Raw genomic sequence first — 27,952 nt, 5'->3', positions numbered from 1 at the left:
CGTCTCACATTTTGATTAGTGAGAGAGTGAGACGCAATGCACATTGGAATTGGACCAAGAAATTGGACATATGGAATACCATAATATACACGAAAATCCTTTCGCTTACAAAAAAAAAACAACTGATAGTCAAAAAGGGGTTGTTTAATTGATAAAAATACAATAGAAGAATACTTAACACTATCACTCACATTACAACTCATTCTGGCAAATGTAAAGGAAAACAACTGACATAAAATGGAAATAATCCTCATCATTATTAATCTGTACGTCTGTGAGATTAGAGTACACCGGTTCGATTGCTTCTAGAGACGTTTCTAGGCTTTCATCGCTTGTTGTTGTTTCCGCCCAGGACACTCGTTTGGAGCTTCTAGAGACATCTTTTTTCTTGTCAGGAGCGGGAGTGGAGTGTGAGACGGGGGAAGGTTCTTTAGTAGGAGTTTGAGCGCATTTGTCTAAGTAATGTTTCCTTAAAATATATTCACGCATGGAATCTTGAGAGATGCGCTTGGGGGGTGGTGGAGGAGGGAGGGATTCCTCGTCCATAGTCGGGTTTCTTTCTCGTTTGACTTCTTGGATTCTCTTGAACTCTTCTTCGTTGGCGGGTAGAGGCCATGTGCCGAGGTGGTTGCGCGCGAGATGCGAACGAGCGTGAGCGCCGCAGAGAATGCGTTTGCGTACGAAGTCGTGGAATAGCGTGAGTTCGGAGGCGAGCTCGCGGCGGACATGCTGTTTGTGGCGGGACGGCACGTTTGGGTCGCGGACTACTAGGAGCGCCTGTGAAACATATCACACTTAAGTTAACTAGAAAGAATAACGGGTACGGTTTTATTGTATATGATCTTGTATATACTTGCTACGTTCATGAATTTAAATCCTAAAAAAGTACGATATTAATATAAGCAAAGGTAGACTAGTTGCATACATGATATTTGAGCAAATAAATCAGATTAAAAATGTTAGTTTGCAAAGTTCACGCCATACTTACTAAGTACAGTCGACGTCAAAGATATGTTTACATTTTTCGCCTTATTACAAAGGCATAAGGTGCAAAAGTGTAAACATATCTTTGACGTTGACTGTACACGCTTTTGGAGATGGTACTCGTACATATCAGTGTCACTAGTCACTAAATGTACGAGGCTCATCGCTCGGGCTGCAGTCCGCTTAGCTAAGAAAAAACTAAAATCGATCGGTACCTGCGACGCGGCGAGAGTGGCGGTGGCCTCCAGCGCGCCAGCCACCAGCCTGTCGTTGAGCAGCGGGCCCACGCTGGCCTGCGAGGAGATGCTGGTGAGGGACTCGCTGCGGTTGGCGCGGCGCGGCTCGCCCGGGCTGCACGAGCAGGCGCGCCGCCGCCCGCGCGGGGAGCGCGCGCCGCAAGATTCCTCAGCGTGGTACGCCTTAAAAAAAGAGTATCTTAGATACTGTTTAGTAGACACACATAGTGTCAAAGTTAATAATAAAAGCAAGTGCGGCTATGTCTTAATCCTCGTGTAGCTAGAATATGTTAATACACGTGATTCTTAACGAAGAATGTAACGTCACGTTCGAAACGTCGACAGTAAATACTTACATGATTCAGAGACCTCGTCAGCATGCACACGGCCGCGAGCAGCGTGCCGAAGGTGAGCTGCGGGCACGGCTCGTACGAGATCTTGGGCGCGCCGAAGTGGAGCTCCACTAGCGGCTGCCAGCGCTCCACGTCCACGGGCGCGGCGAGTAGCGCTAGCAGCGATGGGCTGAATGAGTGCAAGCATAGGGTCGCCATGTGAAGGATCTCCAGGATTCTGTGGAAAAATAATGCGTTACGACAATCAGACGTGGCTCAGGATGGTGGTTTTAATGATAGATATTTCAAGTGGAAGACAACTTAGTTTACATTTAGACCTAAACCTAATGTAGGTATTTATCACTTTAGCAACGTATTCAGCGATAATGATTTATCATCTCTTGGATAACTAAGTGGTACTTAAACTTAGAACTAAAACGTTAGAACCAGGAGAACCTCCAAAGCTCTTTCAGTTGGAGTTTTAACAGAAAAGACGAGAAAAATTGAATAATTTAGTAATAATTAAATATATATATATATATATATATATATATATATATATATATATATATATATATATATATATATATATATATATATATATATATATATATATATATATATATATATATATTTAATTATTACTAAATTATTCAATTTTTCTACAGTCAACAACCCTATTGGATTTATGTGCTTATTGTGTCTTTTTTCATTTCCTTTGTTTGTTTTTTTTTTCCTGTTACTGTATGTTTTGCGACAATAAATGACTTTTTAATTTTTTTTTAATTTAATTTATAAAGTAGCAGCTGTGTTGGACTGCGACCGATATAAGAATGCAACGCAATGTGCACACAGCTGAATTATTTTTATGCCAGTATAAGGAATAGATAATCCGTGGCCGTATTTCGGTCCTGTTACCTGTGTAGGATGGTCGGCGACTGCTGGTTGTCGTCCAGCGGCGGGAGCGCCGGATCGGAGGAGCGGCGGGAGCGGAGGATAAGCGTAACGCACTGGTACAAACACGCGCTTATGCTCCTCTGTATAAAACATAATGTCGTTAAAAGCTATTGGCAGGAGGTTTTTAGATATTGGCTGATTTGACTGTAGATATTGTTGCACGAAGTTACAGTTTTCGCATTTTAGTGGGTTCAGAGAACTTCACGATTTACTTTTCATCCAGTGTTAATTAAAAATACGTAATTCTTATTGCTAAGACTGTGCAAGAAAGTTGACCGGACTGAATATTACTAGACATGTCATGAATAAATTGTGAATTATTTGGATATAATTAATCAAATAAAAGCAGTAAGTCAACTCACCATAATACCCATCATAGAGTTGATATTCTCTATACGCCACCTCGACTCGTATTTAACCAGTTGCACCACCAGATTCAGCGTCGAAGCGCACAAATTCAACGCATCCAAATTCACAAACTGACGAGGAAGCAACACGGCTTCTACTAAATGCTCCAAGTGTACGCCCACGAAGGTTATAGCATCCCCGGCGAAGAATTGCCCATGCTTCATGACCATCATGGAAATAAAGTCCAAACTGTGACCGTATACACGCCACCACTCCTCTGGTCTCCATGACCCGTTCTCGAATTTAGGAGGCAGTAACTTCAGCCATAGGAATTGGTCGACGTCACTCATTAGTAGTTCATTAGCGAAAGGTCCTCTCGCGTATGCTGTTAAGCATCGTAAAGCGGCTAAACAAGTGTGGTAGTGTCTGCGATTGTGTAAGCAGTTTTGAAGGCAGCACAGCAGTTTGTTAATGAATCTTGTGGATTGGAACCATTGGGGAAGACCAACCGACATGTTGTCGTAAAGCTCTAAGCATTGCTCGAGCATGGCTAGAGAGAGTACAACGGGAGGGATTTCCTCACTCTTTTCTTGCTGTTTAGGCGCCGATTCTTCTTTCATATCATCGAATAGTTTCTCCAGTTCCCAACTGTTTATGTTAGTTACGGATCTGATGACGCTTTGCGCTATATCGCTGTTGCCTTTGATCTCGTAATCTAAGGTACTAATGGCAACAGTTCCTATGGACAAAATAGCGCGAACGGCCCTAGGATGAAGACATTCGTATACTATTGCTGTATTAGTGAGCAAGTTATCTATCTGCTTAGCGCTCGCCTTTCGGTTTTCAAAGCAATCTTCCTTCCAATTTGAAAGCATGATGACATGTAATTCCGCTAATATAACAACAAGTCTTCCATCTTTGAGTTCTTCAAGTTCGTTCAAGAGTGCTGTCATGCACGGCGCAACCATTTTAGCTTTATGAGCGATATTTAAACTAAAAGGCAGGCATTTACAGAAGATTGTGGTAAAATCTTTCCAAGATGTTAACAGTCCCAGCCAAACTGGTACTCTATCAACCATTTCTTCTTCCTCAGTCCTACATTTGAACGAGAAAATGTAGTCAATCCACGTATCCAAATAATTCTTGCTCGTATCGAAGAATTTTTCGAGCATTTCCTTGAAACCAGGCTCCAATTTTTCCCGCGAGACAAACAGCTCTATGCCGAGAACGTTGAATATTTGCGCGTAAGTGTTGAGTCCCGGTTGGATTTCACTGAACAGTGGGCTGGTCATGTGTTCCCAGAATTTTGAGTTTTCGCGTAGTTTCTTTATTAGGATTTGCATGTTGTTTTTCCACAGAGCATGGAAAAGACCCATAATGCATGATAGCAATGGGCTGTCAAGTAGTTTTGGATCCTGGAAAATGTAACCAAAATTAGAGTGTTAAAAAGGAACTTCGACCGAAGGAGAGAGATATTATATATGGGTTATACCACAATGAAGAATAGAAAATACTCGAGTAGCAGAATATGACACTCGTTTTTTTTGTTGAGAAAATTTTGCGAGCATAATCTATTTTGCTAGGGCACAGGCAAAGTTAATTTACTTGAGGCATAAAATTACTTACAGCTTTAACAGTCCCAAGATAATCCGCCATATAGCTCAACACGCCCTCCACGCTATCATCCGCCTTAACCTGAACTTTCTCATCCTTGCCGGTCTTATCCGTCTTCTCATGGCTAATATTGAAGAAGGCCTCGGTCAAGCCGGGCTGGTTGCCGATGCAGGTGGTCACGAACTCCAGGATGGCGATCTTGAGTTCCGTGGTCTCGTGCTTGTCGCTGAGGCGGTCGAGGAACATGACGCGGACCTGGTACGCCGTCATTTCGAGAGCGGCGAAGAGGGACATTTGGAAGCCCTGAAATATTTAGGCAGCATTAGACTTACAGTTATGGAACTTATGAATAAAGAGTTAAAGATTGTCGTAGAGATGTAAAGTCTAAAGACTTGTAGTCGGAGTTTGACAGCTGAGGTAGACGGCGCTTCTGTTGGTTTACCGCTGAATTGATTGTGTAAAATAATTCCAGCCAATGCAACGTTTTATCTTTAGTTCACTTACTGTACATTTTTCAAAGATGCAGAAAAAAAGAAATTCACTTTGCATTTTATTTATCAGGTAAGCTATAATGGGAGTCTTGAACGACAAAATTAACAGTTTACAGCGGTAAAAATTACTATCCTGATACACACATACACACTACTGTTACTATACACTACGGGCAACTTACATGAGCAAACTTCTTCAACAACCGAAAAGCCAGCACCGGCAGGCTCTTATTAAACGCATGGTTTATATAACTGGCAACCCTAGGCACGACTCTCAACGCGCCCTTCTGCGTATTCTGCGCGAACACTAAATGCTCCAGGGGTGTCACTTCACTAGCAGATGTGACGGTTGATTTGAGGCGCAGCGCAAACATGATGATGGCGACGCACCGTTGGACGGTGGTTACGTGTTGTGTGCATTCGCCGGACGTCCAGTTGGTTTCGCCGTGCATCATGCGCTCAAGTTGGCTGTTACCTGCAAGAAAAATGTGTCTATTTAATACTATTGAACTAGAAAATTGAATATTTAAGTAATATTTTCTGACGTTGCTTCCACTTGAGGTATGGACTAAGAGCTATGCCTTTTAAGTGGAGTTGTAAACGCTGTCACTTCCTAGCGCGCTATTTATTTTAACCCACTAAGGCCACTAAAAATATCACACACCGGGTTGTCCAAAGACTGACAGTTCTCCAGACTGACAATTGTTGCCAGTTGAAGAATTTGAAGCACAGAAATACCTTATCACATATTATGGACAAATCTTACCAATAGAAACAATCTTCAGCAACTCCAACGCGTTCTCCGTGTACAACAAACTAAACACACAGGTATCCTTGGCTACACTGCGGTTGGTCTGTTGCAGCAACAGATTGAGGAATTTGGAGCATAAGTGTAAGAGTGCGCGGCGTTCCCGCGCGTTACTGTAACGCCACTCGGTAACGCTGGGGAACACTTCGCGGAGGATTAGGACGACGCCGGGGAGAATGATCTCGGAGGAGATGCGTTCGTCATCGCACACCTGAGAAGGAATAGTGATACTATTAGATTAACGAACTTGATTTAACTTGACTTGTACAGTCACCTGCAATAATACCTGTGTTACACAACGAAGGCCACAAAAATATCCGACACTATTTTATTTGTAGAGCCATAAGAGCGTGTCACATATTATTGCAGGTGACTGTATTTACGTATAATATTCATAATATGTAATTATGTATAAATGACTATAACCACATCTTTTACTAAAAATAATGTTACTGTTTTCTACATCGGTATGTTTCGTTGCTAGTGAAATATCATTTCAGACTTGCGCTATAGGTCAATTTAAGAGCGCTATTACATTTCGGCGTTGAGCGAGTTTAGGTATTTTACGCGCTGCGGCAGGCCGTGCGAGCTCAGTACGCCGATCCCTTCTACCACACTCGCACTACAATGATGGATTAAACATTCTTGATCCTTCGCGAAGCATATTGAAATCAACCATAACAACACTAACTGTACTCTTAACTTTTAAAGTTCTAAAACTGTTATTTGGTAAGTACGAAAATACTAAATGCAGTGCAAATGTACATAGGGGCTGTTCATAAATTACGTCATCTATTTTTGACGATTTTTGACCCCCCCCCACCCCTCAAATCATCCAAAAATCAAGCTTCGGATGAATCTGTTTCCTCCTACGTCATGTTACCATCATCCGATGTCCAGACCCCCCCCCCCCACTTCCCATTTGAAACGACGTAATTTATGAATAGCCCCATACTCGTACTTATGAAGGTATATTACTCGAAAGAAATTATAGGTACCTACTCGCTTATTTACATGTTTCGTCATTGCATTTGGTACCTATAGGTTGTAAAGTTTGTATCAACGAGGGTTTAAAAACGAACTGGTACTGAGGATCTGATGATGATTAAGGTGGTCACGGATACCAATCAACCATGTAGTAACATGATTAGGCTCGTTTGATTCGTCTCAACAAGATCTTTGACACTGAAGATACACAGGGTCTGATGATGGAGCTGGAAGGTGGCCACGGGTACCAGTCTATCATGTAACTAAACAACTTCGTGTTTGGGCTCGTTTGATTCGTCTCAACAAGATCTTTGACACAAGACAGTACTCAGGGTCTGATGATGGAGCTGGAAGGTACCATTACCAATCAACCATGCAACTAAACCACATCGTGTTTAGGATCGTTTGATTCGTCTCAACAAGATCTTTAACACTAGGTGATACTCAGAGTCTGATGATGGAGCTGGAAGGTGGTCACCGGTACCAATCAACCATGCAACTAAACCACTTCGTGTTTAGGCTCGTTTTATTCGTTTCAACAAGATCTTTGACACAAGATAGTACTCAGGGTCTGATGTTGGAGCCGGAAGGTGGTCACCGGTACCAATCAACCATGCAACTAAACCACATCGTGTTTAGGATCGTTTGATTCGTCTAAACAAGATCTTTGACACTAGGTGATACTCAGAGTCTGATGATGGAGCTGGAAGGTGGTCACCGGTACCAATCAACCATGCAACTGAACCATTTCGTGTTTAGGCACGTTTTATTCATCTTAACAAGATCTTTGACACAAGGTAGTACTCAGGGTCTGATGATGGAGCGCGAAGGTGGCGACGGGTACCTGTCTATCATCATCAGCTCCATCATCAGACCCTGAGTAGTATCTTGTGTCAAACATCTTATTGCGACGAATCAAACGAGCCCAAACACGAAGTGGTTCAGTTACATGGTAGACTGGTACCCGTGGCCACAGTCCAGCTCCATCATCAGACCCTGAGTACTAACTTGTGTCAAAGATCTTGTTGCGACGAATCGAACGAAGCCAAACACGAAGTGGTTTAGTTGCATGGTTGATTGGTACCGGTGACCACCTTCCGGATCCATCATCAGACCCTCAGTACTACCTTGTGTCAAAGATCTTGTTGCGACAAATCAAACCAGCCCAAACACGAAGTGATTCAGTTACATGGTAGACTGGTACCCGTGGCCACAGTCCAGCTCCATCATCAGACCCTGAGTACTAACTTGTGTCAAAGATCTTGTTGCGACGAATCGAACGAAGCCAAACACGAAGTGGTTTAGTTGCATGGTTGATTGGTACTGGTCACCACCTTCCGGATCCATCATCAGACCCTCAGTACTACCTTGTGTCAAAGATCTTGTTGCGACAAATCAAACGAGCCCAAACACGTAGTGGTTCAGTTACATGGTAGACTGGTACCCGTGGCCACCTTCCAGCTCCATCATCAGATCCTGAGTACTATCTTGTGTCCAAGGTCTTGTTGAGACGAATCAAACGAGCCTAAACACGAAGTGGTTTAGTTGCATGGTTGATTGGTACCGGTGACCACCTTCCGGCTCCATCATCAGACCCTGAGTACTATCTTGTGTCAAAGATCTTGTTGAGATGAATAAAACGAGCCTAAACACGAAGTGGTTTAGTTGCATGGTTGATTGGTACCGGTGACCACCTTCCGGCTCCATCATCAGACCCTCAGTACTACCTTGTGTCAAAGATCTTGTTGCGACAAATCAAACGAGCTTAAACACGAAGTGGTTTAGTGGCATGGTTGATTGGTACCGGTGACCACCTGCCGGCTCCATCATCAGACCCTGAGTACTATCTTGTGTCAAAGATCTTGTTGAGACGAATCAAACTAGCCTAAACACAAAGTGGTTTAGTTGCATGGTTGATTGGTACCGGTGACCACCTTCCGGCTCCATCATCAGACCCTAAGTATTATCTTAAGTCAAAGATCTTGTTGAGACGAATAAAACGAGCCTAAACACGAAGTGGTTTAGTTGCATTGTTGATTGGTACTGGTGACCACCTTCCGGCTCCATCATCAGACCCTGAGTACTATCTTAAGTCAAAGATCTTGTTGAGCCGAATCAAACGAGCCCAAACACGAAGTGGTTTAGTTGCATGGTTGATTGGTACCGGTGACCACCTTCCGGCTCCATCATCAGACCCTGAGTACTATCTTAAGTCAAAGATCTTGTTGAGCCGAATCAAACGAGCCCAAACACGAAGTGGTTTAGTTGCATGGTTGATTGGTACCGGTGACCACCTTCCGGCTCCATCATCAGACCCTGAGTACTATCTTGTGTCAAAGATCTTGTTGAGATGAATAAAACGAGCCTAAACACGAAGTGGTTTAGTTGCATGGTTGATTGGTACCGGTGACCACCTTCCGGCTCCATCATCAGACCCTGAGTACTATCTTGAGTCAAATAAATACATATAGAATGTCAGGTCGTTTCAAATATTTTTAATCCTGTCCGGTAGTTTATTAACACATTCAACACCAAGAACCCGACTGTCGGGTACACTGTTCGTAGCGACTACGCGCTACATACGACGAAACCGTGGCTACGCGCTACGAGCGTAACCCGTAGCACTTAGTGGTATTAAATGTGTTAAACTGTACCATTATAAATTATAATACTATAAAAACAGTGCTAGGATCAAAGTCTCTCGTTGCGGTTTACACGCACACAGTATAGCGTTTTACACGGCGCCCGCCGCACACAATGATAAAAAACCTCGTCGTCGCCGTTGAAAATGTGCGGAGCCGACCGACACACGTCCTGCCTCTACAAGCTCTGCCGCGGCACTGAGCTGGCGCAGCGCGCGTCATCGGTAATATAGAGTAGTTTTCAAAAAATTGCCAAAAAATTATAGTAGAATTTCATAAACACTAATGTATACCAACAGTATAAGCAAACGTTGCAGATTGCTTGAGTATGAAAATGACTTCGATATTAAGTAGATTTTCGTAGGAATTGACACTTGTTTCGGAGAGAAAATCGAGTTCGTTTTACTTTGATTTTCTCTTTCTCAAAGGTATGTAGGAAAAATATAGTTTGATATGCCTAAAGTACAGGGTATTAGTAATACAAAATAGCCAGGTTTAGCAGAGTAAAATTCTCAACATTTCCAAATAAGAGCTCGCCATTCAGTGCTTCACGGGGTTTTTCGGAAACGACCATCAGAAAAAAAATCATTACTAATTTAATAAGTCCTTTTTCTAATATTTACAACGATATTTATAAAGATAAGAAGACGCTTTTACTGGAACAAGTACTCATTGTTTCTAATAATGAGCGCAAAGTCCTGAATTTCGTCGACTAGTATCATCAATTTTGCATTATTTCGACTTTTCTTGTAAGAGCGCTCTTAAACAGAAACCAAAAGTGCCTATTTCTGTCTCAACAAGTAACAAAGGCTATCTTACTCATTCTTCGACTATAACAGTGGACTTTAGTGTGTGACTGTAGTCAGTATATGTACCTCGTGGAATGTACACAGCATCTCGATGTAGGCCCTCAAGAAACTGTACGAGCCACTGGGCTGCTCTAAAGTGACGAGGTAGGCGCCCGCGGCGGCCGAGTCCAGACTTTCACCGGCAGCATATTGAGCAGGGGATAAGTGCCGGTTTATTATGCGCGGAAGAAGACCAGTGTTTATCAGCCTGAAAAAAAAGTACATATATGTAAATACATATGTAGGTCATAACGAGGCAGATCTCCGAGAGCTCGGCGTCAGTGAAAACTGGCGTAACCACCGTAGGACCGAGTTAAATGGCGTGCTCTTGTGTTGGAGGCCAAGACTCATTTCGGGTCTTCGCGCCAAACTAGTAAGTAAGTAAATATGTAGGTCATTGCAAACAACTTTTATTAAGGGACGAACACTGACATTCGGCAAAACATGGCTGTTTTGGTCGAAATATATATGTAAGTAAATCCGTTTTTTTTTATTGGGTACAATTTTTTTAGATAGGCCCCATGGTTATAGGATGAAGTATGATCTATATATTTACTTCCCCGAATATAGCTAACCATTGAAAATACGCTTTGTATTTTAATTTAAAAACATACTGAGACAAATTCGTCAGAGTAAAGATTCAGAATAAGATATTTAATTACAATGAAATGGAAGGCTTGTTTTAGGCCTCTGGGTGGCTAGAGGTTTAAATTACCCAACTAGCAAATCATGTCGTAAGAAAGGCACCATTACGTTTTTCTTATAGCTATTTGGTTGAGAGATAGATCCGTAAAAGGTCGAAAGAAGGATCCGACAACGTTCTCTCGACGCGATTTGGGCGCACTTCTTTCAGCTTTTTAGTTGAAAGAATATCGGAAGAGTGTCGTAAGAATAGCCAAATAGTGGAAAGATAGTCATCAGAATCGCTTTCATTCGACTTATTTATCGTAAGGTAGCAGCGCCGTTGCAATCACTCGACTTATACGTATATCGTAAGATAGTCACCAGAAACGCTTTCTTTCGACTTATTTATCGTAAGAGCTAAGCTCTTTCGATTCTTAGGTCGCGCGCGTGACGTGTTGTCAAATTTGGAGTGACAGAAAATAAAAGTAAAAGGCATGATGTTAAATTTTACGCCAGCCATATTGATATTGACAGATATTATTAGGTAATAGTCTTGACGACACTATATAGGTCGTAGGTCTTACTATCATGTGCGGGATTAAATTTTTCGTCTACATTTCTTAAATGTTAGTTAAAATTTTCACGGGCCGCAACATTTTTCAGTAGAAAATTAGTCAGAAATAATATTAATTTAAAAGTTAATATGAATTCGCCATTTTGTCATCTCACTTGTCACCCTAAGAGCCTTCTCTCAGCTTTTTAATCGAAAGATAGAGTTGAGAATTCCTTTTTTCGACTTAGTAGCGACATTTTGTGTTAGTTTGGGGGTCTTTAGTGGTGTACGTAAAACCATTATCATTTTATCTTTTATAGGTTTTATAATAGTTTACTGTTTACGATTTACGGTTTACGACTTACATTTACGACTTACACCTTACGACTTACGATTTCCGATTTACGACTTACGATTTTAGTTGTTCCACAAAATGAACTTTATTCGGAATAACATTTTAATTGAAATAACGAATTTCTTTCACGTATTACCTACGTTAAAAAAAATGTACGTAACTGTCATGTACGTAACCCTTATAACGCCAGTCTACTTGCACTTGGCCGGTTTTTATTGTTACGGTTTTATTGTCAAGTCGAAAGAAAGTCTTGCAGACAGCCTTTATACGACTATTTTGTTGAATGATAGCCGTCAAAACAGCCTTTTCTCAACCTCAATATTCAAATCGAAAGAAAGTCATGCAGAGCGCCATTATACGACTATTTTGTTGAATTAACCGCTTTTACTCGGCAATTGTGCTGTAAGAACTGAATGTCGAAAGATGGCACTATAAAAGCTGTTTTGATGACAAATTAGCAACTTGGTTACCTTTATACAACCTTCATACGACATATCAGTTGTAAGAAGGCGATCGAGAGATACCTTTATACAATTATCGAGTAAAAGCGATATGAGTTGATCGAGAGCACGTTCACTCGACAAGTTTATGCGGCAAAAAAGCGTTCGATGCTAAAAAGTCGAGAGAGTTGCTTTTATACGGCTTTTTGATAACGATGGATCTTTCTTACGACTGTTTTTCGACTAAACAGTCGAAAGAGTGAAGCTTATATGACTTAGTTTGTTAGTTGGGTATAAGCGTAATTTAATGTTTAGTGAAAATAACTGTTTTGGAGAAGTCATAATCGTAAGTTAATAGGTACTTACCGCATATGAATCTCCTTAGGGAACAAGGGGATCAAGGCTGTACACATCTCCAAACACTCCACCAACAACAGCAATGGCGGCGTTTCCGCCTTCATAAACCGCACTAGCACATCAAAAACACCTTCACTCGGCTCTACTAACGCTTTAGGAATCTCTTTATACTCCACTAAAGCTTTTAACACTCCTTTCAATACCTTAGTGCCTTCATAAACTCTTTGCAACGTCATACTAACATCGTGTTGATGGTGTCCTTTTCTATCTAACGCTTGTTCGATAACTTTATTCAACACAGTCCAGTAGCTATAAGGAGTTCTGTAATGTATCATAGTGCCTTCTTTTCTCTCCATGATAGTGGCTTTGGATCCGGCCTCGATGCGATAGGTTGGGCCGCCTAGTGGGTAGTGGTCGCGGCCTATGACGGCCTCTTCGGAGTGTAGAGCCATTATGGGGACTGTGTTGGGGTTGTAGATTTCGGTGTAGACTGGTAGGCTTTTCAGTTCGGCTACGAGCTGTAAGTAAATAAATACCTACATTACCCACTCATGTAGTGATTATAATAATATATCTTTAACCTACTCATTCATACCTACAAACATCTTGTTAATAGTCAAAATTAAATAATGAATGCCCATTGTTCATAAGCTTTATGAGACATATCTAGTTACTGATAGAAGAGGTTAAAGAAAGAGAAGTGTGTATTTATGTTAGTCACAAAACAATTTGAGGTCAACAAGGTGAGGTGAGGAAAACATCTTAGGTAAGAGGTAAGATAATTAACGGAAGGGTAGTAGTGCTTTACTAGATTTTTTAATCAAAAGTGGGTAGATATGCAATGTCTATTATGTAGTAGACTGGTAGATTTAACTCCCAATAGGGAATATTACGCAAAACTCTGCGTAGAGGGCGTCACTAGCACAATCACATGGTCTACCGCGAAACACGATAATCGAAAGTTCGGTTTCTGTCTCTGTATCACTCTTGCTTATTCGATCGATAGAGAGGTAGATAACGAAGTTTCGATTTTCGCGTTCCGCGGTAGGCCACCTGTAAACAAACCGCCTTGATGCATCAATGTCATAGTGAAAACTTGTCAAAAAACTATTTAAGGGCTAGTATGTATAAGTTACTCTATGGTTTACTATGTGCACTAGTGCTGCACTCTGGCGGCAGAACATTGCAGTAATACTCCCCATTTGTAGCTATGACCAACATTTAAGAATCTAATAAGTAAACAATAATTTTAACATACTTACATTTCTTGCACTATTTACGCCGCCCTTAGCCAGCCCAGCTGACAGCACGCTCAACGCGCTAAAATTATGCGGGAAAAACTCCAACGCCGTATTCCATAACGACACAACCCCATTCCCCTCTTCTTTCTGCATCAGTGTCCAGAACTCAGCGGCTAGCTCTTCTGTCTCTAGCAATAGGGAGCAAAGTGGCATGACACCAGGCTGGTTGCTAATGGTGCCGTCGCCGTCAAAGCGGTCGCATAACTCGTTGAGGAAGCGGAAGGTGTGGCGGTGGGCCAGGGAGGCGCATGGTGATCCATCCTGTTCCATAAAAACAACCATTATGGTCTCAATATACTTTTGGAATCTATAATAATTATAGTGTCTAAAAAACCATTTGGCGAGTTGCATTGTTCGTAATACTACCTGCACTGCAGATTTGAGACAAGCTCCTTAATAAGAACCCGTAATAGGAAAGAGATGGGTGATTCTAATGATTTATGATAGGGCTTACCAAAAAATAAGTCACGGCAAATATGTAACAATTATGAATCATATACGATTATTTACATTCTTTTGCTTTCATAAGTAATAGTTACTGATTTTTAACAAGCTTTTATTAGGTCGACCTGTATGTAACTATGTAATGGAATCAAGGGTAACAAATTTAACCATCTTCCAGGGATCGTAGCGTCATGAAAATTGGCAGCTGTACCTATGTAGTTCTGATGACAATACAATTATATGGTACTGTCAAACTGATCTGATGATGGAGACAGGAGGTGGCCATAGGCACTCTCGACCTGTATGTAACTATGTAATGGAATCTAAGGTAACTAATTTAAACATCTTCCAAGGATCGTAGCGTCATGAAAATTGGCAGCTGTATGTAGTTCTGATGACAATACAATAATATGGTACTGTCGAATAGAGATGCAACGGATAGTTGTTTGGCCGGATACCGGATACCGGATATTCGGCCTGATCATCGGCCGGATATCCGGTATCCGGCCGCCGAATATTCGGCCGGCGAAATTATACCTACATTTCGGTTTTTCAGGTGCGCATTGTGCAGGCTTTGATCAGAGGGTCTACCACGAACCACGTTCGACGTGTTGCCTCTGTGTCGCACAAGTAAATTAGTACGTAAGTGTGACAGGGAGGCAACACGTCGAACGTGGTTCGCGGTAGGCCCCCTGTTTCGTAGTGAAAGTTCGCATGGACTCATTTCTAGGTCCGAAAATGAGTGCGCGTGCAATAGCGGAATGTTTAAAAATTTTTAAAATGATAAACGAGTACGATTATGACCGCCACTGTTTCTTAAATCCAATTTGTTGACTCCAAAATCAAGCAAAATTACTATCCGGTATCCGGCCGGATAGTAGGTCCCTATCCGGTATCCGGCCGGATAGTAGGTCCCTATCCGGTATCCGGCCGGATAGTAAAAAGAGGGCCGGATAGGCCGGATACCGGATAGTAACCGGATATCCGGTGCATCTCTACTGTCGAACTGATCTGATAATGGAGACAGGAGGTGGCCATAGGAACTCTGTGATGAAACAACGCAACCTAATTGTGTTAGGGGTTTTTAGAATTGTCTCAATGAGTATTAGTTGTCTGTCGTAAGAAAAGTACAGTCAGCGATAAAAGCTTGTACCAAAAATGATTTTTTTTGCCAAAAACTTATTAAAAAGCGTTTTTCAATTAAAAGACATGTCAAGATCGCATAGTCTTTTTGTAATACTAAAAAAACGAACTATAGCTCTACTTTTATTGATAACAACTTCATCTATTCAAAGTTTGTCAGTAAGTTTTAAATTAAAGGAACTATTGGCGATGATGATGAGTGGCGGTCAATACACTTTAGCACATAAATGGCCCTTAGTTCTCAGTTACACCAACTAAACAAATGCGACTTTATATTAGGATGGGCAGTTTTTATTATTTATTGGTTTCTGATTGGAGTAAGTGCAATGGTATCGTCTTGGGTCGTCCCATTCGTTTTTCGTCAAGTTCTTAAATTAGTCAATCAATCAATCAATCATTTATTTATTTCTTTGCATGTGGTACATTAAAGATGTAATAACAGAATTTTGTTCAGCACATCCTGCCTGAATAGGCATAGAAATAGTGAGTCTTACCTAAACTGCATGCAAGTAATGATTATGTACATTAAAATTTAACATTAAATTATAAGTAATATCAAAAATATAAATCATAGAAGTCACAAGTAAACATTAATTTCATTAATTATAAGTAATATCAAAAATATAAATCATAGAAGTCACAAGTAAACATTAATTTCATTCAATAAAAGTATACAAATAATTAATAATTCAGGTAGTCAAATAATTAGTTCTACGTCAAATAATAATATAATAATAGTCAAACCTAGTTTAACTTGTTAAGGAGCTTCTAGGAACTCTTTTATTGAGTAAAAACATTTATCGATCAAATAGGTAGTGAACAGCTTCTTAAATCGATGAACCGGGAGATTTTTCATATGTATCGGTATTTTATTAAATATTCTTGGTGCCATTCCAAAGAAACTATTTCGCATTAATGCCGTTTTCATAGGCTGAATGTATAACTGTCCCTCATATTGAGGGCGTATTGGCTGATTACGTCTCTCTAATACACTTGTAAACAAATGTGGATTTCGTTTTACGAATAGAGCTACTTCGAGTATATATAATGAAGGCAGTGTTAGAAGTTTTAGGGATTTGAATAAGGGAATACAACTATCTCTTACATCTACACCGCAGATAGCCCTTATGCATCTCTTTTGGGCTATAAAAGCGGCCTCGCGATTTACAGAGTTTCCCCAAAAGATGATGCCGTATCTAATTTTTGATACTACTAGTCCGTGATATGCTACTAGAACTGTATCACGATTGGCTATTTTAGACAGTCTGTTAATAGCGTAGGCCGATTTGCTCAAGTACTTACATAAGTCATCTATGTGATTTTTCCAAGTTAACTGATAATCCTATTAATAAGCCTAGAAATTTTGTAACAGCTACATTCTCTATTGTTGTGCCTTCGTAGTTAACATTGATATTACTATTACTTGATTGTGCTGATGTCCGCTGATGAAAATGCATTACATTTGTCTTATCCAAGTTAATTATTAAATTATTATTGTTAAGTCATGTTATTATATTATTCAATTCTGTATTTATGTCATGTTCATAGTTTCTTAAATCATTACAGCGTATAATTGATGTACTATCGTCCGCAAATAAAACAATTGGATAATTGACATTCTTCGGCAAATCATTAATATAGACTAGAAACAATAATGGTCCAAGTACACTTCCCTGAGGAACCCCATGTTGTGTAATGTGTTCTCCAGAGGTATATCTACATTCTTTCTTGGTTGCATTACATATTCTGGATATCTCGGTATATTGTGTCCTATCTTTTAAATAAGACGATATAAGATTCGATGCGTTGCCCCTTACACCATACATACTAAGTTTGTCTAAGAGTCGATCATGGCAAACATAATCGAAAGCCTTAGACATGTCGGTATAAATCGCACAAATCGGGTTTCTTCTGTCAATACTCTCCATCACAACCTTAAGCATGTCATGTATTGCTAAATTAATAGAAACATTTTTTCTAAAGCCTTTCTGCTCGTAACATAGTATGTTAAAATTTGTTAAGTAAGAGTACAGACGTTGATAAATAATTTTTTCAAAAAGTTTTGAAAATATGGGGATAAGAGCAATTGGCCGATAGTTGTTTAAGCTTTCCTTATCTCCTTTTTTATGTAACGGCTTTATAACAGTTTTTTTTAAACCATCAGGATATATTCCTGTAGATAAAGTGAGATTAATTATATGGCACAAATGTGTGTCTATGATACTACTGGCAAACTTAATAACAACCGTGGATATATCATCATAGCCCACGCTGTTTGTATTTTTGAGGGAACTTATTGTTGATTTTATTTCTTGTGGTATTGTGGGCGCTAGAAAAATGGAATGTGAATTGCTACTTATTTTATTGTCATTCCCGTTATTTTGTGTCGTACTTGGGATGCTTCTTTCAATAAAGTGATTATTAAACGCTTCCGCGAGTCCTATTCTGCTTTCGTCACTCATTCTACATTCGTCACAATCGTCGGTGGCTTTCAATGTAGAATGAGTGTCAAAGCAGAATAGGACTAATATAGGACTAATAGGGCAAGACGATACCGAGTAAGTGGTTACTAATACTAATACTTACAGAAAACACAGGGCTGCTAATCATTGCATGAAGAAATTCAAATAATCGCATCTTGAGCGCCGTTGCGCCAAAGTGATGGTATTGACTCTCAAACAGTTTTGCATGTTCATTGCTCTGAAACAAATCAATACAATAAACTCTACTAGTTCATATTTCTGTGAAATTACATTACTTGATCAAGTATACCGCATATAAAATACTAGGTATTACTATTTTAATTAATAGAAAAGTCTAAAGGCCAAATGTTTACTCAATAGCAAAGCATTTTATGTGTGAATGAATGTTATGGATATTCATTATTTTAAGAATCCATTTTGTCCGTATTAATATTGTGTAACGTATTTTCTTTTAATTAATTGATGTGTGTGTAGTTTAGGTTTATTAATTAGTTTTAGATGTGTGTTTTTTTTATTTTTGTATGTTTTTGACATGTATGTTTACACCATATTAAACAAATTGAATTATGTATTTTAAACTTAATTACATATAATAAGATTAAAGAGCAGGGCCTTAATCCCTTTAGGCCTTCTGGCATAGGGCCAACATAAATGTGTCCAAGTGCTAAGAGAAAATATAACTAATTAGTAATTATTTAACCATGATCATGAGCAAATTAAAATTACTCTTCATGGTTATTTTAAATAAATGAAGTTATTTACCTGTAATAAGAGCAACATCCAGCCCATTAGCATAGGGCTGTGCTCAGGGCTGAGTTGCAGTTGTGTGAGTTCAGATTCTACTACTTCTTTTGTTTTGTCAATCCATGCAGGCAACTTGTTTCGGCTGAAAACATAACAAGTTAATTAACCCCTCAACTACCAGGGGTCTAAATTTGCTAGTCAAAAGATGACCATATATGAGCTATAAAGTTTTACATTTAGAAATGATATTGCATCAGCAAAGAGAATCAAATTCTGGTGGAAATGAGAGGTTAAACTATGCAAAACCAGGGAATCAAATTAAAAAAGGATCTAAAACATTAATATATACTTTAGATATTTCTATAACATTTTTCAATTCAATTCAATTCATTTATTTGTAATAATTTGCTCCACTTTTGGCCATATGAGGTATACAAATATTTAACGGGAGTGGCTCATGAGTTTCAAATTAATTGTCATCATCCTAATAATAAATGTCAACTAGGTATATTTACATACTATATGCCCATCAAATAATGTCAAAATTCTAATAGTTAAATGTCAAATTAAGGCCTATATTCTATAGATAATAAATTACATATACATGCATCAAAAAGTTAGCTGACATTTAAATATTCCTCCTACCATTTGTCAACCTTGGCAAGCATCACCATGAAAATACAGGTCTCCAGATACATCAGTCTCATGCAGAGCTCCTTGTGCTCCTGCTCCAACAACTCGTTGTACCCCAAATTCTTCCCAAAATTATGCTTCTTATACAACGAAAACAGTTTTATAAAATCTGCATCAGTAAATGGCTTTTCATCAGCCAAAAGCAGTATGTTCTGTAATAATGCGACCTTCTCTCGCAGTTTGAATTCGGCCCATTCTTGCCTAACTGTGTCACTGGAAAATTCATTATGTATTCTTCTTGGCGGCGGAGCAGTATACAAAACCTTCTCAAACTGTTCTATTAAAGACTCCCTCAACTTATCCAATCCTATGTCATTGATTATTTTACAGAATAGTGTTTGATATTTGTGGCCTCTATCATCTTTGTGTTGCAATATATACTGCAACAACTTGAGTAGGAAAAGTCTCTCAGCATAATAGAAGTTCCATATATTTGGCAGTAGAAAAGTAGGGCGGGTGTCCACAAAGGCAATATTCTTAAGGGCGTTTGCTGTTGTGCCGTAAGATATGTCACAGAGATAGTGCTTTAGTATTTCCCATATTTGAAAACAATCTACATCCTGAAAAAAAAGATGATATGTAAGTGTAAACTTTGGTAAATCTATAGTATTATAGTATTTGCCCAGACTAAGAAGAACACTAATACTAACCATGTAATTCTGTAACGTGTGCACGACATTCAGAAGTGAAGTTTGATCAGCATGTTTGGTTTGCAGCTGTGCATAACCTTCTTTCTTCCAAGGTTTGTAACTTGCTAGGCCCTCTCGTAATGCGTCGATTATCTCCTTTTTATCCAACACAGCTGTCAGTTCCTCATTCGATAAGCTATTTGATGTTGTCCATCTCCAAAGTTGCTTCCAGTAGCTGCAAAAATTACCTCAGTTTTGGAAATATTTCAAGGAGCACGGAGCGCATAAGCAGTCATTGAGATTACTTACCAAACTGTGGCGGTAGTCATGATGTGAATAATGATTTATAACACCGTACAACAATTACTAACTTGTGCAAGCACAATAATAGATGAATAAATCTTAACAAAATCTATTTACCGCCACATAATTATTTAGGTTAGCTTTAACAACATACCACAGATAAAGTTTGACATTTAAACATTCAAAATTTTAAACTGTCAAAATAACCGTTTGAGCCTCAGAAGGAACCATTCAACATTTACACATGATCCATTCAGTGCATCATGCAGCAATGATTTACATCAAAATACTGATTTATATAATACATTATCATATCTAAGGTAGTAAGGTAGGTAAGGTAGGTGGTGTCTATAGTAGTAGTTTATTTGATTTTGTGTAATTATAATAATATAGTATTTGGCTTTGGCTGTTTTTTGATGATCTCAAATGGCGCAAATCAAAATTAACAGTTGATTTTGACGTTTATCGACCGACGTCACCACATGTCGGCGGCATCAATCTTTCGCCACTAATTATTTAACAAACTCCGTAGGTAGGTGTGTATACTTTAATTGAGATAAAAGATAGAACAGTGCGCTTGACGATTTAGCCGGCGCTGGACGCTTGCGTCGACTTTCTCTCATTATTTATTGTGAATACTTTATAAGGTATTTTTTTTCTTTAGGGCCTAACTTTGAAATAACTCCAGCGTTATGGCACCAGCAGCTGCTGCAGTGAAGCCCCAGCCCAGTGATGACCCTATTGGCATCAGGGCAGTTCTTCTGGGCCCGCCGGGATCCGGCAAGGGCACTCAGGTAAACTTGGATACATTATAATCACTTGTGCTCTTTGACCTTCATTTAATCTCATTAATAAAGTTCAAGTCTGTTACAAATAACTTGGTACTTGAATTAATGGTGTTACGTTATCAATTCATTACATAATTATTACTATTTCATGTTTTTTTATGTAGTATAAAATATTTAATTACTATCTCATGTTTGTTTATGCAGTAGTTATAACATATTTATATATTTTTTAGGCCCCAAAGTTAAAAGAGAAATACTCTGTCTGCCACCTCTCTACTGGTGATATGCTCCGCGAGGAGGTTTCCTCGGGCTCTGAGCTCGGGCGTAAGCTGAAGAAAGTCATGGATGAGGGCAAACTGGTGTCAGATGAGTTGGTTGTGGACATGATCAACAAGAACCTTGATCAGCCCGACTGCAAGTACGGGTTTCTTCTGGATGGCTTCCCCAGGACTGTGCCACAAGCCTCAAAGGTGAGATAATATTAAACATTATCTTGTCATTATGTATTTTACTTTTTAGTATTTGTTGTTATTGCAGCAACAGAAATACATCATCTGTCTGAAAATTTCAACTGTCTAGCTATCACGGTTCCTGAGATACAGCCTTGTGACAGACAGACGGACAGAGAGACAGACAAACAGTGGAGTCTTAGTAATAGGGTCCTGTTCTTACATTTTGGGTGCGGAACCCTAAAAACAATACAAATGAAACTGTGTTATCTTGTAGACAACTTTAGGAGATGCACCTCTCTGAAAGTAAACCTTTTGATGCCCAGTTTACATTATACAATGTAATTGAATGAAAACCTTCTAGAATAAATTTTCTTTGCTTTTTGTTGATAATAAATTGTTATTTTGTAACTAGTTATCTATAATTATGGATATTTACTTTTTATCTGTCATTTAAGTTAGGCCATATCAGTGATTAATTCATGTAACTACTAGTCATTATCTTTGACACACTTTTATCATTCTTTCAGCTTGACGACTTATTGGCAAAAAGAAAAGCAGAGTTAGACGCAGTCATTGAATTTGGTATTGATGACAGCTTGCTGGTACGCAGGATTACCGGCAGACTGATCCACCTTCCAAGTGGTCGCAGCTATCATGAAGAGTTCCATCCCCCTAAGAAGCCAATGACTGATGATGAGACCGGTGAGACCTTGATCCGTCGCTCCGATGACAATGTTGCTGCTCTTCAGAAGAGGTTAGCGACATACCACAGTCAAACTGTGCCACTAGTCGACTATTACATGCGGAAAGGACTTCACTACAGGGTAGATGCGTCCAAGCCAGAGGTGACTGTGTTCAGCAAGATTGACAATATCTTCAAAAGCAGGATCTTCAACAGGCAAAGGGCGGCTCAGTAAACATAATCACCAGTAATCGGGGATTTGGTTGCCACTAGGGGTAAATAATGCTTTTTTTTCTTATGAAATGTTTTTAGTAGGTAATTGTATTTCATAAATATTAAGATAGCTTTTTTGTGAAAAATTCAATCCATATTGCGGGCTTCCTCCCGTATCCATACAAAAAATTCTACTAGACCCCGCGGTGTTGCAGCCAAATCCCCGATCACTGATAATCACTATTAAGGAAAGGTGTTGTACAAATCTCATTTTTTTATCTTGTCATGGGTTTGACTGGTTGAGTTTCTGTATTTTTGAAAATCTTTATATTTGAGCTTTACTCTAGAGACTATTTTTTTCGAGCAAATACAGTGGATTTAAAATCTTTGAATTTTGTGTTTGAATATCTTATTACCTATCTAGGAACAATAATAACTTCACTAACTTCTCTAGAAGTTTGGGTATACACACACATATATGTCTCGTCATAGCTAATATTTTATGAATAATACTTTTATGTAGGTTTCCATGGAAAATACAGATAAATAAGTGGAAAAATAAAACACTGATTATTCTGATTCTGATTATTTTGTTTATTCTTGATAACATAATTTGTTTGTCAGGCATTGGTACAGTTAGGAAGTTATTCCATTATCATAAGCTCGATTAAAGGCATACCAACACTGAAAACTCCCCCAGATTGCTTCTAACACTTCTTAAATACTTAAAACTTGGATATTAAAGTTGATAACTGTAGGTTCTGTAGTATATAGATTATGTATAAAATTCCTATTTCAATGTGTAAACTACTCTAGAAACGACTAATACAAAATGTTTCTACTCACTACTAGGGATGTGCCCTAAATACAAGTAGGCATAAGTTTATCAGCCAAATGATCAGGTCAAGCTAAATAGCGTGGGCCAAAACAATTGAATGAATCAAAGTGCATGGAACACACATTTGTTTCGTAAACCTTACCTTTTATTTTCAACTTTATATCTACTATAATAAGGTCGACATCATTTTTGTTAGTTTGTACGCATATTGCTTGTCGTGGGAGTAGTTGCTATGTTTAGCTTGTTGTAGGTAAACGGTAAATTCCGTCTCCAATGAGCGCGATTTATGTCATTTAGACTGACTAAAAGTTTTCTAAAAAAGGTTTCGTGACTCCTTTAAATTATAAGACGGCTTTCGTTTGATCATCATTAATTACAGAACAATATTTTGCATAGAAACATGCTATAACAGAAAGTAGCTGCCGAACGTTGTTAAAAAAATCGTGTTTAAATTAAATGCGATGTTTCAGCAATAAACTAGATTAGATTGAACTACCTATAAAGGTGGGTCCACACTTGTGACAATTTACCGAACATTATCCCGTGACCGTATCAGAAACACGTGTCAGTACCATTAATGTGGACGTCTTTTTGTTACGCGAACAATTGTCACAAGCTACAGTTACGGTTCAATCCATTCCGAACACAGGAAGAAACTACTGAACACAGAATAAACGGCAGGACAATGTATGGAGTTACGATCTACTAGCCGTGGCCAGTGTGGACGCTGGTCTGTGTACTGTCACGCATCTAAAGTCACGTGTCACGAGCCGATCCATCGAGAGTCGGTTTTTTCAAAGGATTTTCGCTATTGTCCACGTGACTAGGAGACCATGTTCGCTATTGTCCGCGTGACTAGGAGACGTCCACACTTGCATTTATTGGCGGGTGTCGAAGTACGCCAGAAGACACAGGTACTGACACGGGGTAGGAGTGGATCACGTCGTGACTTGTGCCGGTCGGTTCGTCCCCCGCCCGCACCTCGCCGCCGCGCTGTTCAATCATTCACGCAGCACACGCATGTGTGTGTGTGTGTGTGTGTGTGTGCGTGAGTGTATGTGTGTGTGTGTGTGTGTGTGAGTGCATGTGTGTATGAGTGTGAGTGAAAGTGTGTGTGGGTGTGGGTGGGTGGGTGTGGGTGTATGTTAGTGTATGTGTGTGTGTGAGTGAGTGTGGGTGTATGTGAGTGTATGTGTGTGTGTGTGTGTGCGAGTGAGTGTGTGTGTGTGCGTGTGTGTGTGTGTGTGTGTGTGTGTATGTGTGTGTGTGTGTCTCGATGAAAGCGAGTGGTAGCGGTACGAATCCACTTCCACCGATCGTGATCTAACCTACAACATAGATTTAGCCGTCCACATTTAGCGTAACATGTCCTGTAGCGATGCCACGTAGTCCGGTCCGTCATCATGTCACAAGTGTGGACCCACCTTAACTCATGCAACGCCATCTAGTGACACAGTTATGATTGAAACTCTTCTATGATTAGTTGGTTATAGTGTAACTTACAATAGGGAGAGAATCAGAGGAAAGGGTAATTATTGATTACATCATAGATCTTTTAAAAAGGGAAATAGTCATATAAATCCTATCCTACGAATACGAGTTAAAACGGTATATGAGGATATTAAAATGGTTAATTACTTAGTATAAAAATCACTAGGAAATTCACAGCCGTTATACAATATTTGCACTTTGAAACATGAATTAGATATTAATTACGGCATTATGCGTATTCATTTCCGAGAATCTAACAAGTTGCGATGTAAAGATCTTATTAGATTACCTACTTATTCACTGTCACACCGAATCGGCGCATCTAGGACAAGTGGCGGGCAGGGGGCCGATTTTTTAATTTCGACCACTCGATTTCGTGTATTTCGTTAAATAATATCTCCACTACTTGACATTTAAATTCTACTAATAGAATTGAAATCGAGTGGTCAATACCAATAGATTCCAAATCACGATCGCTCGTATTTCAAAAATTAGCATTTCTACTATTAGTATTACTACATAATTCCGAAATATTTTATGCCGAATTTTAAAATATCGAATTTTATTATTCCGATTTTTAAATGCTCGACCCATCAAAATTCCGATTGTCGTAATTACCGAACGATGAAAATCACGAAGTTTTATATTTCCGAATAGTAAAACCGACGATTTTTTAAATTCCGAACGACATAATTCCGAATATAAAAATTCCGATAGGGAGAAACACCGAATTTAACATTTACGATTTTTGACATCACGAATTCCGAATTGTCATAATTCCGAAATTTTGAATTCCGATTTGACGTGATTCCTATTTTTTAAATTCCGAATAACGATATTCCGAATTTGTTGTTAATAAATAAAGGTACCTACGTTTCTACGGGGGGTAGCAGTTCTAACGTAACCTAAACCTACTTTCTTAAAAACAGTTATTTACTGTAGGGGTCGCAGTTCTAACCTAACCTATACCTACTTTTCTGTAAGCAGTAAGTTTCTAGGGGAGGGAGGTTCGCAGTTCTAACCTAACCTACACCTACTTTTCTAGTAGCAGTTGGTTTCTGTAAAGGTCGCAGTTCTAACCTAACGTAACCCACTCTTCTAGTAGCAGTTGGTTTCTGTGAAGGTCGCAGTTCTAACCTAACCCACTTTTCTAGTAGCAGTTGGTTTCTGTGAAGGTCGCAGTTCTAACCTAACCCACTTTTCTAGTAGCAGTTGGTTTCTGTAAAGGTCGCAGTTCTAACCTAACCTAACTCACTATTCTGGTAGCAGTTGGTTTCTGTGAAGGTCGCAGTTCTAACCTAACCTAACCCATTTTTCTAGTAGGAGTTGGTTTCTGTGAAGGTCGCAGTTCTAACCTAACTTAACCCACTTTTCTAGTAGCAGTTGGTTTCCGTAAAGGTCGCAGTTCTAACTTAAGCCACTTTTCTAGTAGCAGTTGGGTTCTGTGAAGGTCGCAGTTCTAACCTCACCTAACCCACTTTTCAAGTAGAAGTTGGTTTCTGTAAAGATCGCAGTTCTAACCTAACCCACTTTTCTAGTAGCAGTTGGTTTCTGTGAAGGTCGCAGTTCTAACCTAACCTAACCCACTTCGCTAGTAGCAGTTGCTTTCTGTAAAGGTCGCAGTTCTAACCTAACCTACTTTTCTAGTAGCAGTTGGCTTCTGTGAAGGTCGCAGTTCTAACCTAACCTAACCCATTTTTCTAGTAGGAGTTGGTTTCTGTGAAGGTCGCAGTTCTAACTTAAGCCACTTTTCTAGTAGCAGTTGGGTTCTGTGAAGGTCGCAGTTCTAACCTCACCTAACCCACTTTTCAAGTAGAAGTTGGTTTCTGTAAAGATCGCAGTTCTAACCTAACCCACTTTTCTAGTAGCAGTTGGTTTCTGCGAAGGTCGCAGTTCTAACCTAACCTAACCCACTTCGCTAGTAGCAGTTGGTTTCTGTAAAGGTCGCAGTTCTAACCTAACCTAACCCACTTTCCTAGTAGCACTTGGTTTCTGTAAAGGACGCAGTTCTAACCTAACCTAACCCACTTTTCTGGTAGCAGTTGGTTTCTGTGAAGGTCGCAGTTCTAACCTAACCTAACACATTTTTATAGTAGGAGTTGGTGTTTGTGAAGGTCGCAGTTCTAACCTAACCTAACCCACTTCGCTAGTAGCAGTTGCTTTCTGTAAAGGTCGCAGTTAACCTAACCTACTTTTCTAGTAGCAGTTGGCTTCTGTGAAGGTCGCAGTTCTAACCTAACCTAACCTAACCCATTTTTCTAGTAGGAGTTGGTTTCTGTGAAGGTCGCAGTTCTAACCTCACCTAACCCACTTTTCAAGTAGAAGTTGGTTTCTGTAAAGATCGCAGTTCTAACCTAACCCACTTTTCTAGTAGCAGTTGGTTTCTGCGAAGGTCGCAGTTCTAACCTAACCTAACCCACTTCGCTAGTAGCAGTTGGTTTCTGTAAAGGTCGCAGTTCTAACCTAACCTACTTTTCTAGTAGCAGTTGGCTTCTGTGAAGGTCGCAGTTCTAACCTAACCTAACCCACTTTCCTAGTAGCACTTGGTTTCTGTAAAGGACGCAGTTCTAACCTAACTTAACCCACTTTTCTGGTAGCAGTTGGTTTCTGTGAAGGTCGCAGTTCTAACCTAACTTAACCCACTTTTCTAGTAGCAGTTGGTTTCCGTAAAGGTCGCAGTTCTAACCTAAGCCACTTTTCTAGTAGCAGTTGGCTTCTGTGAAGGTTGCAGTTCTATCCTAACCCACTTTTCTAGTAGCAGTTGGTTTCTGTAAAGGTAGCAGTTCTAGCATGTCCAAATGATTTAAATGCATCATCAATTTTAAAGACGGCTGACCATTTAATTACTTCCCTTTTGAAAATCACGAATTTCATTATTCCGAGTTTACAAAAGATCGAAAATCTGAATTCCGAATTATTTTATTTCCGATCGGTCAATGATTTTTCGGAATAGACAAATTCGGAAAAAAAAATCGGATTTTTTAATAATCGGAACTTTAAGCTTTCGTTCATATGACAATCGGATTTTAAGTATTCGGAAATAGCGCAGTCGTGATTTTCTTCTTTCGTGGTTTTCAAAGTCGTGATTTCGATATTTCGGACGTATAAAAAATTTGGGTGTTCCCAGGCCCAATCCCCTCACCACGGTAGAATATCACCGGACTCCGGTAGA

General features: G+C 39.5%; 2 protein-coding genes across 3 annotated transcripts; one reads left to right on the top strand and one right to left on the bottom strand.

Moving 5' to 3' along the window:
• Positions 1-126: 126 nt before the first annotated feature.
• On the bottom strand, positions 127-20,486 carry LOC134790092 (nucleoporin Nup188). Its single transcript, XM_063760863.1, has 16 exons — positions 20,323-20,486; positions 20,035-20,248; positions 19,337-19,944; positions 18,710-18,833; positions 18,051-18,164; positions 13,839-14,138; positions 12,586-13,094; positions 10,275-10,455; positions 5,729-5,981; positions 5,145-5,437; positions 4,484-4,774; positions 2,872-4,272; positions 2,471-2,589; positions 1,577-1,790; positions 1,200-1,403; positions 127-777 (listed from the first exon to the last, which is right to left on the bottom strand). Exons 1-16 carry the CDS (start codon positions 20,340-20,342, stop codon positions 193-195), a joined length of 5,430 nt encoding a protein of 1,809 aa, XP_063616933.1. The 5' UTR covers positions 20,343-20,486; the 3' UTR covers positions 127-192.
• A 251-nt stretch (positions 20,487-20,737) lies between these two features.
• On the top strand, positions 20,738-22,836 carry LOC134790091 (adenylate kinase). 2 transcript variants are annotated; one of them, XM_063760861.1, is made up of 4 exons: positions 20,738-20,848; positions 20,981-21,110; positions 21,338-21,574; positions 22,084-22,836. In XM_063760861.1, exons 2-4 carry the CDS (start codon positions 21,009-21,011, stop codon positions 22,471-22,473), a joined length of 729 nt encoding a protein of 242 aa, XP_063616931.1. In that variant the 5' UTR covers positions 20,738-20,848; positions 20,981-21,008; the 3' UTR covers positions 22,474-22,836. The 2 variants fall into 2 exon arrangements, with proteins under 2 accessions (XP_063616931.1, XP_063616932.1); XM_063760862.1 differs by having other exon boundaries at positions 20,764-20,852.
• The last annotated feature ends 5,116 nt before the right edge of the window (positions 22,837-27,952 follow it).

The sequence above is a fragment of the Cydia splendana genome, chromosome 4 (genome assembly GCF_910591565.1).
Source record: "Cydia splendana chromosome 4, ilCydSple1.2, whole genome shotgun sequence".
Lineage (NCBI taxonomy): Eukaryota > Metazoa > Arthropoda > Insecta > Lepidoptera > Tortricidae > Cydia > Cydia splendana.
Note: the sequence above shows the minus strand (reverse complement) of the source record. Positions and strands in the feature narration are given on the sequence as shown.